The sequence below is a fragment of the Lupinus angustifolius genome, chromosome LG15, assembly GCF_001865875.1.
Source record: "Lupinus angustifolius cultivar Tanjil chromosome LG15, LupAngTanjil_v1.0, whole genome shotgun sequence".
Taxonomy (NCBI): Eukaryota; Viridiplantae; Streptophyta; class Magnoliopsida; order Fabales; family Fabaceae; genus Lupinus; species Lupinus angustifolius.
The window spans coordinates 19,154,275-19,168,911 of record NC_032023.1 but is presented as its reverse complement, the minus strand read 5'-3'; the positions used below and the strand labels follow the sequence as shown (position 1 = coordinate 19,168,911).

Sequence of the window (14,637 nt, the reverse complement as noted above, 5' to 3'; positions counted from 1 at the left end):
TCATTTTGGATCAATTTTCTTACAGAAGAATCAAACTGCACATACATTAAAACTTACAAAAATGACAAAATACTAAACATAAAATAATATTAAAAAAGGTGTCAAACAGTAACAATAAAACAATAATCGATAATAAAAGTAAACAATAGCAAAAAAAACAACAACAATAAAAGTAAGACAACATCAACACACTTGCAATATAATTTTAACTTGACCTATTTTGCTAAAAGTTAATTCCAAAACAACTATCGATACAAACATGACTAATATATTTGTAGCTACTTGGCTGATACATCCCCACTTATAGAGATGAATTTGGCATAAAAGTAACAATTTTTATTCTATTATTGGAATACCTTGTAATCTTGAAAAGTACAAAAGGTAATTGAAAAATAAAGACAAATGATCAAAAAGTGGAAACAACGAAGTATTTACCACACTAGTTTCAGATAAAATAATTGAAGAATGAACACAAACGACGTACCTCACATAGAGGAGATAGTGTCAGATTGACAGCGGAGGGAATGGCAGAAGAGACACAATTTTGGGAGTTGAGACTTAAGATTGACTAAGATGAACACTTAAAAATATTATATACTATTTAAGTTGAGTCTGGATCAATCTAGATCTAAGAGATGAAACCAAAAATCAGACTGAACAAGCCGATATTTAGAAAATAAATCCAACATAATCTAAATACATTCGGTTAATATTGCTTTCGATATATTTTGAATCGGTTTTTGGTTTTTTTTTTACCTCTTCATACAACAAATATTATCCAAATCCTAAATTTGGGCTTGAAGGTTGAGAAATGGCTAATAGCCCACCCGTTTAGTCAAAAACCCTAAACCCTAGTGGATTGTGTGTGTGACCCCTCCTTGTACAAAAACCCCATAGATGTGAGTGAATTATCACTTGTACACTCTTTCTCATTCATATTCTGCAAAAATGCCTCTGGGAGAAAGAGGAGGTGATAAAACTGAATCTCGCTATTGCGGCGTTGAAACGGAGTTTAACGATGACATGCCTCATGTTCTCGCTTTCAATCTCTCCTCTGCTGGTTTTGATTTCGTTATTGCTCCTTTGGTTCGTATCATTTCATATTATAACACTTGATCTACTTATTTAGTTTAATATTTTTTTGGTACTATCAAGAGTATTCTCAGAACTAATCCCTTTCGAGGTTTACGGTTAATATAATTTGGTATTGGTGGCTAATTAGCCACTCACACTGCAACTGTTATTGTTGCACACTTTCGTGTGTGAATGGTCAGTAAGATCACCTACATTGAAACCGTTACATGGACCTTTACTTTGAACCTTGTTCCATTTCGAACATATGTTGTCTCATAGTGTTGGTACATCGAAATACATTTCCATTTTAACACCGATATTTGTTTGAAGAAAGTAATCACTACTATTATTATTGAGGGGTCGAGGTTTAACTTAATTACACTCGACTGCTTCAAAAATTACTTGCCTTGCCTATAGGGAAGTTGAGTGTAGCTTTTGAAATATGAAGTTTGTGGAGTCTAATTAAATCGAGTTCTCGTGTGTCCATATGATTTTCCATTTATTTTAAACAGAAGTTGGAGTTCTGCATTGCATTAGACATGTTGTTTTTTCAGCATTTATGGTAGCCAATTAGCCAGTCATATAGCAGCTTCCTGCTGCAATTTTGTATGTGACTGGTCAGTATGCTTACCGAAAGTAACATTGTTTGATACTCTATATGTGAAGCTTTTTAATGTGGTTTCATTTTGAAGTTTCTCCTTTATATATAGTATAGAAGTATAGAAGTATAGATAAACCAAAAAATTCGAATATCATTGATGAAAGGTATTAGCATTTCAATAAACTTTATCAATAAAATAAAGAAAATACCCTAAAAAATTGTACTATCTATTTATTTTTTATACAAAAAATCCTTAGTCAATGGAGTAAGTCCATTAAAGAAAATAAATACTTCATATATATATATTTTTATTAATCATGATAACATTTCGAACACTGTCTCAAATACATTTTCTTAAAAATGATGATTTCAACCTAATTTTGTCTATAAAAAAATGTATGCACTGATAATGTATGAATTTTAAGTATTATCACATTATTATTTATCATTTATATATAAATATTTACACTCAAAGGGCATAAATATAACATTCATTTTGTTATATCATAACTTTAAAAAAAATTCTAAACACATGAGATTTATCATACTCGACACAAACATAATCAATTTTTTTAGTACTATTGACAGTACTACCATAGTGGCTTGCTTTAAACATGGCTCTTTCTTTTTCTCATGTTTTTAAAATGAAAAATAGCAAATTTCAATTGTCACTTTAGTAGTGAACAAATTAGGGGTGTTTGCTATTGGTTTGAATTGGTTTTTAGGCAAAATAAAATTATCCAATCCAAACACGTAATTAACTTATAGTTTAGTCTGGTCTAATATGCTTGTATTAAGATGTTTGTTTCAATCCAATCCAAAATTTGGATGCACTTTCTTGTTCATTTTGGATCAATTTTCTTACAGAAGAATCAAACTGCACATACATTAAAACTTACAAAAATGACAAAATACTAAACATAAAATAATATTAAAAAAGGTGTCAAACAGTAACAATAAAACAATAATCGATAATAAAAGTAAACAATAGCAAAAAAAACAACAACAATAAAAGTAAGACAACATCAACACACTTGCAATATAATTTTAACTTGACCTATTTTGCTAAAAGTTAATTCCAAAACAACTATCGATACAAACATGACTAATATATTTGTAGCTACTTGGCTGATACATCCCCACTTATAGAGATGAATTTGGCATAAAAGTAACAATTTTTATTCTATTATTGGAATACCTTGTAATCTTGAAAAGTACAAAAGGTAATTGAAAAATAAAGACAAATGATCAAAAAGTGGAAACAACGAAGTATTTACCACACTAGTTTCAGATAAAATAATTGAAGAATGAACACAAACGACGTACCTCACATAGAGGAGATAGTGTCAGATTGACAGCGGAGGGAATGGCAGAAGAGACACAATTTTGGGAGTTGAGACTTAAGATTGACTAAGATGAACACTTAAAAATATTATATACTATTTAAGTTGAGTCTGGATCAATCTAGATCTAAGAGATGAAACCAAAAATCAGACTGAACAAGCCGATATTTAGAAAATAAATCCAACATAATCTAAATACATTCGGTTAATATTGCTTTCGATATATTTTGAATCGGTTTTTGGTTTTTTTTTTACCTCTTCATACAACAAATATTATCCAAATCCTAAATTTGGGCTTGAAGGTTGAGAAATGGCTAATAGCCCACCCGTTTAGTCAAAAACCCTAAACCCTAGTGGATTGTGTGTGTGACCCCTCCTTGTACAAAAACCCCATAGATGTGAGTGAATTATCACTTGTACACTCTTTCTCATTCATATTCTGCAAAAATGCCTCTGGGAGAAAGAGGAGGTGATAAAACTGAATCTCGCTATTGCGGCGTTGAAACGGAGTTTAACGATGACATGCCTCATGTTCTCGCTTTCAATCTCTCCTCTGCTGGTTTTGATTTCGTTATTGCTCCTTTGGTTCGTATCATTTCATATTATAACACTTGATCTACTTATTTAGTTTAATATTTTTTTGGTACTATCAAGAGTATTCTCAGAACTAATCCCTTTCGAGGTTTACGGTTAATATAATTTGGTATTGGTGGCTAATTAGCCACTCACACTGCAACTGTTATTGTTGCACACTTTCGTGTGTGAATGGTCAGTAAGATCACCTACATTGAAACCGTTACATGGACCTTTACTTTGAACCTTGTTCCATTTCGAACATATGTTGTCTCATAGTGTTGGTACATCGAAATACATTTCCATTTTAACACCGATATTTGTTTGAAGAAAGTAATCACTACTATTATTATTGAGGGGTCGAGGTTTAACTTAATTACACTCGACTGCTTCAAAAATTACTTGCCTTGCCTATAGGGAAGTTGAGTGTAGCTTTTGAAATATGAAGTTTGTGGAGTCTAATTAAATCGAGTTCTCGTGTGTCCATATGATTTTCCATTTATTTTAAACAGAAGTTGGAGTTCTGCATTGCATTAGACATGTTGTTTTTTCAGCATTTATGGTAGCCAATTAGCCAGTCATATAGCAGCTTCCTGCTGCAATTTTGTATGTGACTGGTCAGTATGCTTACCGAAAGTAACATTGTTTGATACTCTATATGTGAAGCTTTTTAATGTGGTTTCATTTTTCGAGCTTATTATACTACATTAGTGACACATTGTGTGTACATATGTAATAAATCTATGTGATGTGGTTTTATTATGTTTTTGCATTCGCTAAATGGATAGTTTAGTTTTCTCTTAAACCATTTTGGAGCGAGTGCGCACTATAATTTCGTAACAGGTGAAATATTCAATAAAGCCTGTTGTCTGTCTATGAACAATGTATGAATTGTTGGAATATAACTGTTTGCCTGTGTAGTTTCTGACTGCATGTTTAACTTAATATGACTTTATGGTGCAAATCAGATGGATCCTGCTTATCGACCAAGCTTAGTTCAAAAGGATATTTTTGGATCTGCTGTTCTTCCGTTTGCTGGGTCCGACTTGGTTTTGAGCCCTTCCCAATGGAGTAGTCATGTAGTGGGTATGCGTTGCCTATAATGCTAGCGATTAATATTCTTTAATTTTTTATACTAGGATCTCAGTCTTTTGTTTTATAGAATCTTCTATTTTTAACCCCATCCATTTTTGTATGCTTGGATTGCAACCACGTTGATTTACTTGTGCATTCTGTCAGGTTCGCTAGTTTGAAATTGTTTCCTGCACCAAAAGAAAGATGATTATTATTTTTTCTTTGACAAGGATGTCAAAATTGAGATCCTATGCAGGATTGGGATGGGAGGAAGACACATAAGCGTACTATCATAATAACATGGACCATAAGACTTTTTTACCAAAAAAACACAAATTCATAACCAAACACACACACACACATATCCTTATAAAATGTCACAAATTAGCAAGCGAAGTCTTGGAGTCACAATTGATATAAAATAAAGTTCAAGTTAAGGTTACCAGTCTCCCACATACAAGTCGTAATATATATGCAAAAGATGACATTTATGACTTTGATGATAAATAAAATAAATTTGCAGTTTAAGAAAACAGCCCTGAAATGGAGTAATAGATTTATATAACAATTCATCAATAAGAGAAACCCGACATGCATAAGTGTGAAAATTGAGAAGTGATTAACAAAGAGGACTTGAATCTTACAAGGGAAGATTGAACTAGAGTTCGAGAATAGGGAGAATGGCTCAGCTCAGAAGAGGGAGTTCATAAGGCCTTGGCCTTACCCATAATTTAACCCCACTGTCAAACTTGCTGCCAGTGCAGCAAGTCACCACACGATGTCAATACTTTAGTCATTTTGCTGGTAGCAGTCACTAATGTCACTCTCATCTCATCTCAGCTGCTCTTTGTCCAGAAGGGAATGGGGTGAGGGAATGAGGGCCAAATGTGAGGGCTCAGGCCATTCTTGACAGGTCAATTCAGGGGTTTAGTTTTGGCCAAACTGTGCTAGGGTTAGGTTTTGCTTTACCTAATTTCTTAGATAATTAGGTCATCCTGAAAAAAAGAACTCACCTGATGGCTGAAAATAACATTTTCAGTCATCCCATGATCTTCCCGCTCAATCCCACTACTCATTCATCCACATATGTTTTGGATGTATCAAGATTGCCAAGTGTGGTGAGAATCATAAGATATTTCAATCCTATGAGGAATATCACAATTTTGGCTACCATGTTCTTTGGCCCATTGTTGTGTGTTACATAATGCTATGCAATCCTCGCCCTCAAAACCGCGACCTCCCTTGCGAAGGCAGAACAATTGTGCACTTGCAATAATGAATCGTAGCAATTGTTAAAATTTGCTTTATAGGGTGAAAGTATTATTATATTCTCGGTGCTTGATCACAATGCTAGAATTCTGAAATGCCATATTTCATTTTTTAGAAAACTTCCATTTATGAGTTCAGTTATTCATTTTTAGATAGGTGTTGAATTTGCTATTGTTTTTATTTGTTCTTTCATTTTTTTAAAAGAAAATTAAACTGATTTTTTATGAGTCTTCTTGGATTTCACAACCATGTGAAACTTCTCATGAAATTTATTAAATTTTATTCAGGAAAAATTAGCCCATGGTTAGATTTGGATTCAGAGGATGAAATCCTTAGGCTTGATTCTGAAACCACTCTCAAACAAGAAATATCTTGGGCTTCTCATCTCTCATTACAGGTGCGCTTTGGCATGATCAAGTTGCATGAAATTTGTACAGCCTTATTTTGGATCCTTAATTTTTGTTTGCTAAAACCAAGAGTCCAAGAGTACCCCTCACCCTACAGGTAAGAAATTAATCTCTTTCGGAGGTGTGTCACTGCCCCCTTTCAACAAGTGTTGCAAACAGGATTCAAACCTTTGACCTTTTGCCTAATTTGACACTAGGGGATCCGATGAGGCCTTACACCACTAGACCAATACCTTATTGGTTTTGGTTCCTTAGTTTAATTAATGATTTTATTTATAGTCTCATTTAATCACAGATTCACAGGTTCCTACTCATGCATTTTTTTCTTTAATTATAAAATTGCTAATCTTTATTTTTCTCAGAAAAAACAATTTTCTTGCTTATATGGCTTTAAAGGATTATCTATGATTTGATTATTCCTTTCCATGTTTTGATGTCATACCTTTGATTCTGTTTACTTTTATGATATTTATTTTTAAGTATATCAAAACTAGGATAGGAACCTCTTTTAAACGAGACATGATATGCCTACATATTCTTTACCTTAACTTGAGAATGCCTGAGCTCCAGGAAATCTGCCTCCCCCCACCCTTGACATGACAATTTTCTCTAAAGAGAAAAAACATGGGTTTAATGCTGACATCATAGTGAAGTTACCTGTATCACTGTTTTTTGACTTTGTTGCATTCCCGGCATTGTTGAAGTTCCAATACATCGATTGGTTTTCTGATCCCTTTAAATGTGCTCCAGGATCAGAAGTCTTGTAATTGTTGATGGTTTTTCTGATCCTTTTATGTGCTGTAGGCTTGCCTGCTCCCAGCTCCCAAGGGAACTACCTGTGCTAATTATGCTAGGTGTGTGAATCAAATCTTACAGGGCCTAAGTAATATGCAGGTACAATTCTAAGTTCAACTTTAATGATTGATTCCTATGTCTTTCCTTCATAAATTTTATTTTCTCCATTCTTATAGCTTTTCTTGTTTCTTAAACTGTGTAATGAAGTTGTGGCTTAGGATTCCAGTGGTGAAACCTGATGATGACTCCATGGATGCAAATACTGATACTTTGGTGAGTAAATAAGCCAAAATCATGCAAGTATGCATTGCTGGATTAGGCCATTCATTGTATCACTACTTGTTTTGTTTCTTGACTGACTTGACATGTACATGCACCTTTCAGCCCCCAAATGTGCTTTTAGTTGTCAAACTCTCCTATGAACTCCTAAGCACCCAATAGTTTGTGATCCTAAGACACTGAAACAAGTTAAATCTCAGTCAGTCTCACTCTATTTGTGGAACTCGTATGATTCAAATGGACTCCAAAAATAATAAGTGAATTATCAATGAAGTCTACAACCCTTGATTACACATGGTTTTGGCCTCAATCATTGATCTTGTTTGGGTACTTTGGTTGAATGGCATATGTTTTCCAAATGTATTGGGATTAAGGACTTAATTTATGTCACTAGTACTACCTTTTCCTTTTTCTGTTTTCTCAAATTACAAAGTTGAGGATGTGATGGCCTATGAAGCACGGATTCGTCAAACACCCTCACGTGCCGGTGTCCGACACGTATCCGACACGGATACGCTCGGATTCGCGAAGGATACATATCCATAGAGTATCCAAAAATTAAAAAAATAAAATAAAATAAACCAATAAAACAGGATAAGATAGATTCTTTTCCAATAAAACAGGATAAGATAGATTCTTTTCCAATAAAACAGGATAAGATAGATCCATTTTCATTAAAATAGGATAAGATATATTTGTTATGGAGGGCAATGATTTTAGGATAGATTCGTTTTCATTAAAATAGGATAAAATAGATTTGTTATGGAGGGCAACAATTTTAAATTTCCGTTATATTTTTGACTTTGGATATTTTGATTTACACTTATAATTTTATTATATTTTATGTGTTTTTATTATTTTATACGCGTATCCCTAAACGTATCGTATCCTGTATTTTAGAAAAATGCGTGTCGACGTATCAGATACATATCGTACCCGAACACGTATCAGTATCCATGCTTCATAGGTGATGGCTAAGTATATAGTTGGGGTATGTAATTAGTTATATGCTGTATTGCCTTTGCTTTCTTTCACGTTTGGGGTTGTCAGAACATGAATTGTTTTTAGAATGATAAGTTGTGAAGTATTTGAACTTGTTAGAGTTTATAATTGAACTCATTAGATGGCCATTTCATGAAAATTATGATGTTATGTACATTTCAAGAACTTTCTAATCCTGTTTTAGGTTGACACTTGGGAAATGTGGAATTCATTTCGTCTGCAATGTGAGCATCATAGTCAACTCTCTGTTGCACTTGATATATTGTGAGTAAAAACACTTCAGTCCTTTGAACTACTATACTTTATACTTTTGTCCTGCATTTTCTAATTGATTTTTTCCCAGATCTTTTTATTATTGGCACCATTTCAATATTAATGTCCTGAATAATGATGGTGATGGTCCTTGTTCATTAGGAATACTCTACCTTCAGAAAATTCACTAGCACGTTGGTTTGGGGAGTCTGTTAGAGCAGCTATAATAAATACTGATGTAAGGACATCCTTTTATTTATGATCTGATACTTTAAATATTAAGTATGATGCTGCTTCTAATTAAAGTCATAATGGTTTTGATTGGATTTTGTTAGTCCTTTTTAACAAACGCACGTGGTTATCCATGCCTATCGAAGCGTCACCAGAAGTTAATTACTGGCTTTTTTAATCACTCCATACAGGTAAATCATTCAAATTCTTTAAATGTTGAATTATTGTCAATGTGGATTCAGTATTATTAAACGTTGATGGAAAAGTTGTGCACTTAATTGATTTAATTCTTCTGCAGACAACCTTGCAGTTTTATAGTTGTAGTATCTAACTTATATTTTATATGAACACTGTGTTAGTGCTTATTTTATCATACGGAATGAGACATAGGTTCAAATAGTTTTGTTTTTCTTCAGAAGGTATTGAGTTTTTTTTTAACATCTGTCTAGATCATAATATCGGGAAATTCTGTTCATCCAAAAACGAAGGTTGTTGCAGATGTTTCTCATAATCATTCTGGTGCTGGTGAGCTCCTATTATTAGTTTATAGCTTTGTTATCTTCACGTGAGATGATTCTTCAAGTAGTTATAATATCTTATCATTCGTATTGAATGCCATTTTTCTTTTGGGTAGTCTGAGTCAATTTTATTTAGCTTGTTTGTAGGTTGCAAGAACGACTTTTATTGCCTATATAATATATATTTAACTATCACTCTACTCTTTGTCTCTGCACGTGTTCCAATGTTCTCCGGTTGTTCCTTCAGATATGTATAATGTAATTTTTTTGGATAAAATTTATAATGTAAATGTTGTGTGTCCACTGTTTTTCAACTGTTTTCCCCAAGACCCCAAAACTCTCATGTTTAAAGTGAGTTTTTTTGCAATACAGATTCACAAAGACATCCCTTGCGGCCATACCTGGACTATGTTGGATACCTATACCAAAAAATGGACCCTCTTCCTGAGCAAGAACGTTTTGAGGTATTTAACTCACTTGTTCAACACATAGGCATGACATTATTTGCTAGTATCATTCTCTGACCATTCAGCATCTTATTCCAGCTTGGCTACAGGGATTTTTTGCAGGCACCATTGCAAGTAAGTACTTTCTTTCTGTTTCTCATTACTCAGTCATTGCCTTTGCTGTTTCTTGTAAGATTTCTCTGCACGATTCAGAAAAATAAATGTTTTTTCTTTAAATTTTGATGCAGCCTCTGATGGATAATTTAGAGGCTCAAACCTATGAAACTTTCGAGAAAGACGCCATGAAATACATCCAGGTATGACTATGCATGTATGAGATATGATGTGGCTGCCCCTATCCACCAGTTGCTGTTGTCTGTTTTATCTTTCTTACTATGTTAGGATGATCTACAATGTATCTCATGTGATCACTTTTTAATGATGATTTGACAGCCTTGCATTCTTTGGAATAAGGGTGTATATAATCCAATGCTTTCAAATTTTGCATGCGTTTACATGTAACATTGTTGTAGTTGCTAGGTATAGGATCTGAATTATGTCAGTGCTCTGTCATTGCCTACTGGGTATTATTTTTTGAGATAAAGGACTTAGTACATGCCATCTTGTTTTTTCCTTCTAGCTTAAGGCTGTCTCGTAGTAATCGGTGGCTTTGATTTCTACATATTTTGCTTGCAATTTAATCATTAGAATTCCGTTTGACAGTACCAAAGAGCAGTAAGTAAAGCATTGCTGGACAGGGTTCCTGATGAAGAGGCATCTGTGAAAGTAACTGTAAGATTTGTTTCAGTTTTTGTTTGGAACACTATTTTTATTAACAATAAAATGCATCTTATTGGATGTTTTGCACAGTACAGCAAATATAAATTTTTTATCCCTCCTCTGGCTAGGTATTGATGGTTGTCGGTGCAGGACGAGGGCCTCTTGTGCGGGCATCATTACAGGTCTGATTTTTTACCTTCTATTGATGAAACTTTGAAATGTTGTTTACTAGACTACACACTGTGAAATGCGGATTTGGATATATCCTTTCCTCTGGAGTGACTTTTGCTAGGCTCATATATAGGCTGCTGAAGAAACTGGACGGAAGCTAAAAGTTTATGCTGTCGAAAAGAACCCAAATGCAGTTGTTACTCTTCATGTTAGTTTTTGATCTTTTTAGTTTCAACATTTTTGGTGATTCCATGAGTTTATTTTGGAAATATTTTTTTTATGTATTATAAAAGTAGTCGAATTCATTTTAAAAACATTTTTTGCATGCTTGAATGTGTGCCAAAAACTCTGTCACTTCGTTTTGTTTTAATAAATGTAACTCTGATAACTATGTGCTTTTGTTTAGATGGGTTTCAGTAATAAGTTGGGATTTTTTATCTTTTACTTGAGTGTAATACTGAAAATTCTCGTGATTAATTGTAATAAATTTATGAGCACATTTATTGACAGTTTGACACTTCTTTATGTTGTTTTTATCTATTGTTCTTGAGAGTTGGATATTCTTGCTTTTTTTCTTATTAGTTGATGATTGTCTTGTACTCCCTGTGGTTCTTTTAAGACCCTAGTTTCATCCGCATTAAGGAAGTTTGAAACATCATTATATTTGTCAGTAATTGGCTGTAGTTTACCTAAACTGTCATTCATCAATGAAACTAATTTATTTCGTCTCTGCACTCAAATTGTTTGAGTAAATAATGGTATTTTGGTAACAAACTCATCTATTGTACATAAAATTTTGAAGATGGTCCTATTTATAGGACCAAATACAATAACCCCTAAAGGGTCTTATATAAAGGAGTGGAGGTAGTAATTTTTTTTCCAATTTATATAGATTGATTTGCCTTTATTTAGCCCATTGTTGTAGAGAATTTTCATTATGAAATATTACGTAATTTTTATTTCACGGCTTCTATCTGTTGAATTACTATTTATTTTGCTATTATTGTTTTAGTCATGACACTTATTTTCTGAAACAGGCATTGGTTAAGTTGGAGGGTTGGGAGGATATTGTTAACATAGTCTCAAGTGACATGCGTTGCTGGAATGCCCCTGAAGAAGCAGACATATTGGTATACTGTGCTAAAGATCATCCATCAATAATTGAATTCTATGTTCTATACTCTAGTATTTGATTGTTGTCTTCAAATTAGGTTAGCGAATTGCTAGGTTCTTTTGGTGACAATGAACTTTCTCCTGAGTGTCTTGATGGAGCTGAGCGGTTTCTAAAGCAAGATGGAATTTCGATCCCGTCATCGTGTGTAACTTCCTTTCGCTGCATATGTTACTTCTTTACCTCTGTTAGTAGGTTTTTTAGGTAGTTTAATTTTAACATACAGCATGGTAAGCCCTACTAATTCAAGATTAAGGTAGTTTAGAGAATGTGAACATGTGATTTCCTTGGTCTTTTGCTCAATATAAGTTTTGAGAATCATTTTATCTAAATATCTAAATATTGGACAAATTCCTTAAACTGTGTTCACTATTGAGATTGCTTTCATCTTTTTACAATTTGTATTTATCTTGATTTAAAGTCATTGACAAACCATATAGGTGATAGACTTTCATTGGACACATCACACTTGCATTAATTTGGTCAACTTTATAAAATAGCAGCATATTTTACTTTTACTTTCCATCAACATCAGGTTGACAGAATAAGAAACATAAACTTTTGACATGGTCGTAGCAATGGCCATGGAATCCCACTCGTTTTGTTTGTTTAGTTATTTTATTAATCATTGTTGATTACTGCTTTCAGGTACACAAGTTTCCTTCAACCAGTTACTGCTTCAAAGTTATATAATGACGTATATCTCTTCCACTACTGTTAAAAATACATTTATAAATATTGTTTTTTGCTATAATTTAACTTCACTTTCTTTGGTTGTAATGCAGGTAAAGGCGCATAAGGACCTTGCACACTTTGAAACTGCTTATGTTGTGAAAATACACAATGCAGCTCGACTTGCACCATCTCAGCCAGTGAGTTGCTTTAATTCTGTTTAATTTTTATGTCCTTTTATTCAATCCATACACTGATATATATAGTAGGTGGTTAAGACTTAAGATTAACTTAAGAGAGCCGTGACTCACTTGTTAACTAAATAAGCATATCTAAAATACCTTAAGCTAAAGTTATATAAGATTAACTACTATAATAGAGGTCCCTGGCTTGTTTCAGATTTTGTATGAACTCATTTGTTGTTGTTTCTGCACCACAAATTTTAAATTATTGTTATTTGGGTTAAAGTTTAGACTGTTGAATTCCTGCAAATTTTGATTTGACCTGCATAGGTTTTCACCTTTACTCATCCGAAACCCGATAAAGAAAGCAATCAGCGGTACAAAAAGTTGCACTTTGTGATGCCTAATGACACTGGTTCTGCGATGGTACATGGTATGTGCTTCTTTGAGCAAGTTAGTTTATACATAGATATGTGCTTTTACATAAATATTTCTTTTAAATAGCAGAATGCAATTGAGTATTTTTGCCTTTTATTGTTTGCCGATCTGATTTATTCATGAACAAAACCATGATAATGTTGATTGGGAACAACTAGAGATATGAATGGAACAGGGAATAGGCGAGCAGCACTCCCTCAATATAGTGTATGGCTGTATGCTGAGCTGTGGAATGAGAGTGCATCTAATGTTAAAAGAAACATACTTGATTGTTTAATAGATACTTGGCTGTATAGTGCCAGGACTGTCTCACTATGTCGTCGTTGATATGTGTAATGCTTCATTATGGGTTTAGCTTCTGTGTTGTTTATCTTTTTTGGGGGGTTTCAAAGCCATGCTTATATTTTTGATACTTACCTTTTTCACTCCCTGATTATAGGATTTGCTGGCTACTTTGATGCAACTCTTTACAAGGATGTGCATCTTGGAATTGAACCTTCAACTGCAACACCAAACATGTTCAGCTGGTATTGAGATTTACTTTCTATTTATCTATTTTGGTAAATCAGAAGTGCGTCTGTAGTAGTTGTTAGAGTATAACAAACCTCTTGAAAGATATCATACCTAGTACACGAGGCTCCCACTTCGTTGTGTCCGAGGAGATATATGCAGCCTTACCATATCTTTGAACCCATGACCTCATGGTTGCTAAACAACCATCTTACTGTTTTGCAAGACTCACCTCTTTATGCAAACTAAAAAACACAATCTAAAAAGCTTGTCGATCTCTGTGATATGCAATGTCAAGCGTCCCTGTAAAATTGCTTGTCGACAATCACCAAATAACATTCTTCTTCAAAATGAAAACAGTGAAGATCCTACTCTGCATTTGAAATGGTACAGATTTGGTAATACAACTCAATTTCTGTATGTAGGTTTGCAATATTTTTCCCACTAAGATCCCCTATTTGTGTGGGTCCTGGTTCTACTCTTGAAGTAAATTTCTGGCGCTGTTGTGGTCCTAAAAAGGTTGGTTTTGTAACACTTGCCATTTAATCATGTTTTTTTTTCTCTCCTCAATGTCTCATCTATTGTTTCCATTCCATATTTATTTATTGATTTCAATCTGCCTATGGAAATTGAAACAGGTTTGGTATGAGTGGTGTGTTACTTCTCCTTCTTCATCTCCAATTCACAACAGTAATGGACGCTCATACTGGGTTGGACTTTAGAATATTTTCGAGCTAGGAAATCACATTTATAATGTTGTACATTAAGATATTTATGATTATTATCCTTGATGTATACATCTGATGTAATTGTAACGTCCGTATATATCATCAAAATTTTGGTATGATA

The 14,637-nt window shown here is 33.6% G+C and overlaps 1 protein-coding gene across 2 annotated transcripts; it reads left to right on the top strand.

The window, feature by feature from the left end:
• On the top strand, positions 906–14,637 carry LOC109328609 (protein arginine N-methyltransferase 1.5-like). Of its 2 annotated transcripts, none has more exons than XM_019562160.1 (23): positions 906–1,086; positions 4,560–4,677; positions 6,222–6,331; positions 7,146–7,235; positions 7,344–7,409; positions 8,602–8,681; positions 8,832–8,907; positions 9,005–9,091; positions 9,350–9,425; positions 9,791–9,882; positions 9,964–9,999; positions 10,113–10,181; positions 10,588–10,656; positions 10,773–10,826; positions 10,949–11,023; positions 11,853–11,945; positions 12,027–12,130; positions 12,635–12,683; positions 12,772–12,858; positions 13,171–13,273; positions 13,718–13,805; positions 14,214–14,307; positions 14,427–14,637. In XM_019562160.1, the coding sequence occupies exons 1-23, from the start codon at positions 949–951 to the stop codon at positions 14,508–14,510; spliced, it is 1,938 nt and encodes a 645-aa protein (XP_019417705.1). In that variant the 5' UTR covers positions 906–948; the 3' UTR covers positions 14,511–14,637. The 2 variants fall into 2 exon arrangements, with proteins under 2 accessions (XP_019417705.1, XP_019417703.1); XM_019562158.1 differs by lacking the exon at positions 906–1,086 and adding an exon at positions 3,423–3,603.